This window comes from Bison bison, unplaced genomic scaffold, assembly GCF_000754665.1.
Source record: "Bison bison bison isolate TAMUID 2011002044 unplaced genomic scaffold, Bison_UMD1.0 scf7180017864341, whole genome shotgun sequence".
NCBI classification, from domain to species: Eukaryota; Metazoa; Chordata; class Mammalia; order Artiodactyla; family Bovidae; genus Bison; species Bison bison.
In genome coordinates this window covers 1,604,877-1,611,210 of record NW_011494913.1, presented here as the reverse complement: position 1 = coordinate 1,611,210, position 6,334 = coordinate 1,604,877, and the positions used below count along the sequence as shown (strand labels likewise).

The 6,334-nt window shown below is 56.2% G+C and overlaps 1 protein-coding gene across 1 annotated transcript in view; it reads right to left on the bottom strand.

Moving 5' to 3' along the window:
- Positions 1-6,334, bottom strand: part of CDHR1 (cadherin-related family member 1) — a 21,240-nt gene that overhangs the window by 11,269 nt on the left and 3,637 nt on the right. Inside the window, exons 5-8 of the mRNA XM_010854374.1 lie at positions 5,317-5,403; positions 3,663-3,779; positions 2,463-2,606; positions 677-755 (exon numbers count right to left, since the gene is read on the bottom strand). Of these exons, the coding sequence (XP_010852676.1) occupies positions 677-755; positions 2,463-2,606; positions 3,663-3,779; positions 5,317-5,403 (427 nt within the window). The remainder of the gene's footprint in view (positions 1-676; positions 756-2,462; positions 2,607-3,662; positions 3,780-5,316; positions 5,404-6,334) is intronic.

Genomic DNA, 6,334 nt, shown 5'->3' with positions numbered 1-6,334 from the left:
GGAAGTGACGGTATCTGAGTGAGGGCATGGTGACGTGTGCATGTGTGGGGCCAGGCACCAGGTGTGGCGGCCCCTGGAGGGTGCCAGCTACCGAGGGCTGAAGAGCCTTCCCTGAGCTGGCTCCTCCTGCCCAGTTGTTGCCCAACTGTGGAAGGAGGCAGCAGACTCAAGCCCAATGGGAACTTGGGATGATTTAGCTTCTTTGAGCCTCAGTTTTTCTCATCCATACACAGGGTGAGTATTAGGGACACCCTGAATCATCACTGTATTTAATTCACTTAATCCAATAGTATGCTCTAAGCCAAAACATTTAAAGGAATGAGAAAAAACAGTAGCAATTTAGAGTGTAAGAAAGCTTGCCACCGTTTCCTATCACGAGCGTACGGCCATGAGCGTGAGGGAACGTGAGCTGGTGCCACCTGCGCTGCGCTCAGCAACACCACTGCCCCTACCCACCCAACGCGCCGCTCCCTGTTACTGGACTTAACGACAAGCAGGGCCCAGAGCAGATGCCCAAGGAGACGTGCCGCCTCCTGGAGGGACCCAGCCTCTCCTCTCCACGCACCTTGTCCTTCTGGCCTATGGATGAGGAAACTGGCACCCACAGAGACTGGGGATCTCACCCTGCTCACCCAGGGATGTGTACCTACAGCCCAGCAATGAGCCCCAGACTCACCATTCACCAGACTGTAGAGAACACGGTTGGGTTTGCCCCGATCTCCATCCATGGCAACCACCGTCAAGACCTCTGAGCCCTGGGAGGAACAGGAGCAGCTGCCTGAGGCCAATGTCAGGGGTCGGGGGTGGGGGGTGCTGGGCTTCTCCCTTCCCCAGATACTGCTCCCATCACAGAGGGGAGGTGCCACCACACTCGAGAGTCAGGCCTCTGCCAGGCCCCATCCTTGCTCTGCAGGGAGCTCATAGCCCCCTGGCCTCCCAGGGCTGGAGGGACAGCCTGAGCCCCGCTGCCTGCCCCCCACATGGCTTGGCACATAGCTGCCCAGGGACACTCAGGGCTCCTGCCTGGGCCTCCTCCTCACACCTCTTACAAGCCTCTTCCTCACACCTCTTACAAGCCTCCTCCCCGACACACCACCCTCAGGCCTCACCTCTCTTGCCCACTCTCCAGCCTCACACCTGCTGCCTCATCTGTCTTTGGCCTTCAAAGGCACCTGAAGGGAGAGCCAGGAGAGGGGCCAGGCAGAGGAGGTCCAGTGCAAAGTCCAGGAACTAGGATTTTGTCCTGCAGCTGCAGGAGCTGCTCAAAGTGTTTGGAAAGCTGTCTCAACTGACAAGCCCTGTTCAAGCCCTGCCTGCCACCCTCTCCTACCTCCCTAGGCAGACCCTTCACCCCAGAGGGCTACCCATGCTCATGGCTGCTTCCTGACTGTCTTCTCCCCCTATTCATGGCATCTCTTTCCCCCTTAGCTCCTCAGCAGGACAGTCTGGGCTTCCCCCTGGCTCTGCCCTATGGCCCCCATGGGGGAAGCCCGGCCTTTCTCTCTCCCTCTCTGTCCATCTCCTCCACTCAACTTGCAACTTTTGGAAAGGTGGTTTCTCAGCTTGGACCCAGCACATAAGCGGCGCTCAGCGTGTTGGAAATAATGAGAAACTGGGGAAGTGAGACTAGAGGATGCAATTCCATTCCACGGATAGTTCTGGAACTGCGGCCAGCTACGTGAGAGTTGACTCCAGCCTAGCCCCTGCTGGCTGGGAGCTCATGGTCTGGTTGGGGGGCATAGTAAGACATGGGTGCACCATAGAGGGGAAAGTGGCACCTGGGCTGAGTTGAGAAAGATGAGGGGCGTTGTGCCCATGGCCACATGCCAGGAGAAGGGAAAAGAGGGGGGTGGGGAGACAGGCTGGACTGAGTAAAGGACGTTGCTGGCTCCTGGGTGGAGGGCAGGCTGGCCCTTGGATGCCAGGCCCAGGGTTGGAAATTGAGGGGCCAAAAGGGGCAGAGGCTGAAGACAGCCTTTGAGCTGGGCCTGCGTGTGATGTCTGACGAGGGTGATGCAGCAGCAAACTGTGGGAGGACGACTGGCCCAAGGGGCCTCAGGCTACCGGCCTGGAGGAAAGGAAGCAAAACTTTGGCGCCTCACCTCCTGTGCAGGGTGCGGGAAAGGCCCCTCTAAACCAAACCGTCAGCTCTCCTCCCAGCCTCTCTTCACAGCCCTTTGGAAGGGCTGACACTTGCAGCCAGGCTGGGGTAAGTGTGGATGAGTGAAGACATGCCTGGCACAGCCCTGGCACCCAATAGGTGCTCCACACACGAGCAGCTTCTTCTTCCCCCTTAATGGCCTATGTGTGGCCTGAGTCAGTGAATCCAGAACTGGCCTCCATGTGAGGCGAGCAAGCCTGGGCTGAGCCTAACCATCTCCACCAGGGGACCCTTGGGCAGTGCAAAGGACAGGGCGGGAGGCATCTGGAGGTGCCATGGGTTGAGGGGTGCAGCTACCCACCGGAAGGGTGTCCTCATACACATAGCCATAGTAGGGCGTGCCCACAAAGACGGGGCCCATGTCCTGCACATCCTCCACATTGACCGTGACCACAGTGGTGGCCGAGAGCACCACGTCAGCCCCTCGCAGCTTTCCCCCACCATCCTGCAGAAGAATCAGAGAGGGAAGAGAGGTTGGGCTCCAGAGTCGAGCAGACTCCCGTGGAATCTGGCTCCTGCCACTGACTGGCCTCGAGGCCAGCTGCCCGCCCTATTTCTGTGTGCTTCTGTGCCACTTAGAGATAATTTTCCCCCTCCTACGGGTGTTAGGAAAATTAAATGAGATAACACATGAAGGTCTTCAGCCAGTGCGCAGCAGGTGCTCAAAAGTGTTCCTTTGGAAAGAGGGTTAGGTTTCTCTCCAGGGAGATCATCTCTGAAGAGTAGTAGAGGAGGAGGGGGTCAGGGCCAAAATCTCTCCTCCCAGCCAGGAGCCCAGCCGCAAAGTCTCCTGAGAATCTTCAAAGAATATGAGGTACCCCACGCATGAGGGTACATCATAGAAGTGTGCACCCACCAAGCCAGCCCTCACGGGGAAGCTGGCAGGCGGGGTTGGCTCAGGCCTCCTGACATAGACTGAGGGGGCTGCCCTGCGGCCTCTGTGACCAGCAGGGACTTTCCTGGAAAAGAAAACCAGGGGCTTAGAAGGAAGGCTGGGGTTTCCTGCCCTCGAGGGGAAGAGCAGTCACTTGATTTGAATGCCTGCTGAGTTGCAAACCCTACACCACACACTTTAGAAATATGAGGAATTTAGTCAAGTTTTGGGGTGGGCAGATGAGGAAATTGAGGCTCAGGGTGGGTAATTGGTCACACAGGCAGAGGCAGGATGGACGAGCCTGGACAGAGAAACGGAGGTGCCCAGAGGCCAGGCTGTGTGGGATGTGAGGGCGTGGCCACTGGGCCTACAGAGGGCAGGCTGGCCTGTCAGTCCTGAGGGGGCGGACGCCCTCTCCCACCCACAGACACCAGCGTCCCTGAAGAATATGTCTGCGTCCGGCAGGGTCTGCTCAACACAGATCCCGAGCAGCGGTAGCCCCACTCCCGCCTCGGTGGTACCGTCCATCCCTTCCACCGTAGAACCTAACTGCTCCCATCCAAGGGCAGCTTCCCCCGACGGAGGCTGAGGACTGCCTGGATGCTCCCATTCCTCCCTGTCTGTTACCTTGGCAACCACAGTGACGAAGTGGGCCCGGGCCTTCTCGAAGTCCAGGATGGCCCCGGCCCGGAGGCGCAGCACCCCGCTGTGGCGGTCCACGGAGAACTCGGTGGGGTGCGGATTCTGTAAGAGCGAGGGGCAGGCTGGGCCTTGGGGCGGGCCCAGGCCCGGCCCAGGAGCACCCGCTCTGCTTACTGAAAGGGAGTCTTCACCATCCTTTGTCACAGGAACTCCGACCTAGGGGCTTAGGTGCAACTTCAGGGCACTCAGGCTTTCCTGTCTCCAGAGTCCCCCTTCCTGGAGCTCAGGCCTTCCCCTCCCCCTCCCTCAGTCCAACCAAGATCTTCCAGCAGGGCCTCAGGTTTTCTCTCGGCCTCAGCTGGAAAACAACAGGGCCCAGCTCGGGGCTAAACCCTGGCCCAGAGTTCCCGGGTGGAAACGTCAGCAGCATGCTCTAACCTAGAGGAGGTGTGGGCTGAAAGCTGTAGAGACAGAACCTTTAGGATCTTCCAACCCCACCATTAAGTGACTGTGGGTCAGCCAGGCAGCATCTGGGTGGGGGTGGGGAAGGTCAGGTGGGGACAGGAGGTGATCTTTGGTCTGAAGGGGGGGTCACTGTGGGTCAAGAGCTGTTGCTGGAGCTTCTCATGGGTTTAATCCTCACAACGGGCTTCGCAGGTGGCACCAGTGGTAAAGAATCCATTTGCCAACGCGGGAGACATGAGAGACACAGGCTCGATCCCTGGCTCAGGAAGATCCCCTGGAGGAGGGCAGGGCAACCCTCTCCAGTATTCTTGTCTGGCGAATCCCATGGACAGAGGAGCCTGGCGGGCTACAGCCCACGGGGTTGCACAGAGCTGCACATGACTGAAGCGACTTAGCACGTTCACACAGAATCCTCACAATCCAATGAGGATGTGCTTTCATCTTTCCCACCCAATGCGTGAGGAAGCTGAGCAGGAAAGTCACGTAATGGTTGAACCCCTGTGTGGGGGAAGTGGTGGGATCTCTCCAGAACCCGTGGAGCCCAGGGGTGTTGCCAGGATTTCTAACCACTGAGCTATACTACCTTGAAATTTGTGAAAGCGAGAGATTAAAAGTGGAGAGAAGAGGAGGAGCTGTGGAAACAGCAGCTGTGGGGTGGAGGGCAATGGGTTCTGGAGGATCTGGGGGAGAGGCAGGAGACATGGGGTGGGGTCTCTGCCTTTAACAGAGTGCATTGGATGGACAAGGGCGGGGAGGGGGTGTCACAGCTCTGCTCCTCCTGAGAGCTGCCTCCCCTTCCCTTTTTCCTCTTGACAATTCTAGGCCCAGACAGGTTTCTTTTACTCTGTGTGGGTACCAAATGCCCAATCTCCTGGGGAAGGGATTGGCCGGTGGTGAGGTGAGGGTCCTGAAATCTGGGGAAAGGAAGGCAGGTCAGCTTAGTGGGAGCCAGGATGTGCCAGTCAGGGGAAGATGGCTTCTGCTCAGGCCAGTCTCGTGTCCCCACTTGTTGGTCCCACATCTGAGTGTACCGAGACCTCGCTGGAATGGGACGCACCATCTCTGATAATCTTTGGGAATCGCTGAGGCACTGACCTGATGGATGGAGGCGGAGGCCATCCAGGTGTCCCCACCAGCCCAGGCCCCTGGTTACTTCCTGAGCATCCCACCTTACCTTCAGGAAGTAGGTGACACTCCCTGCAGACCCGGTGTCCCTGTCCACTGCTCGGACCCTGGCGATACTGCTCCCAGAAGGTGTGTCCTGAGGGGCCACAGCCACAGAGGGTCAGTCCCAGGAGCAGTGACAGGAGCTCAGGGAGCTGGGGTGTGGGGCATGGAAAGGTGGGGTCAGGGGAGTGAGGGCTAAAAACAGGCGAAAGGCGGCCATTGACCCAGGGAGCATGAAGAGGAGGAGGCGCCTTGGTGGAGGAGACACTCGAGTCAAAGTGGGGTCAGGAGAGGGGGAACACACAGACATCCTCCTTCTGAAAACAGCTTCAGGGAAAGAGCAAAGAAAAATCTAGGGCTCCCAGAAGACCAAGGGTTTAAATATGAAATGACTGGAAACAGTTAATAAACAAGGGCATATTCGGTATCACCAGAGGTCACATAAGTGCAGCTTAGAGCCAAAAAGAATAGCTTTCTCCTACTGAATTAGCAGACATCTAAAACTGCAAGAATCCCCAGTGTGGGCCAGGAACCAGGAGACATACCCTTTCCCACCTTCCAGGGTAAAGGCAAACAGGTTCCATTCTGGAAAATCAATTTGACAATGCCTCACATGTACCCACGCTTTGACCTAGCAATTTCAAGTCGTTCCCATCAGAGAAAAGGAACTTTTAAGTTCAGAGTTTGATGTTTCTTATGATGGCAACAATTTAAAGCACCTTTAATATCCAGACATAAAGCAATAGTTCAGTAAATGCTGGAAAGCTATTAAAATGTTAGGTACCCCAACTTCACGATTACAACTTCATGCTTATGTTATAAATTCAGTGAAAAAGAGACTGCAGAAAGCATATGTTTAGTGGTTACAACTATGTAAAACAAACAGAAATCAAGAGCCTATAATCACAGAACTGACGAGAAGGAGATTCCCCCAAATTTAACAATGTTGTCTCAAGCTGCAGGGCTTAAGAGTGGTCTTTTAAACTCTTTATACTTCTTTATACTTCTACTTGTCTGTATATTTC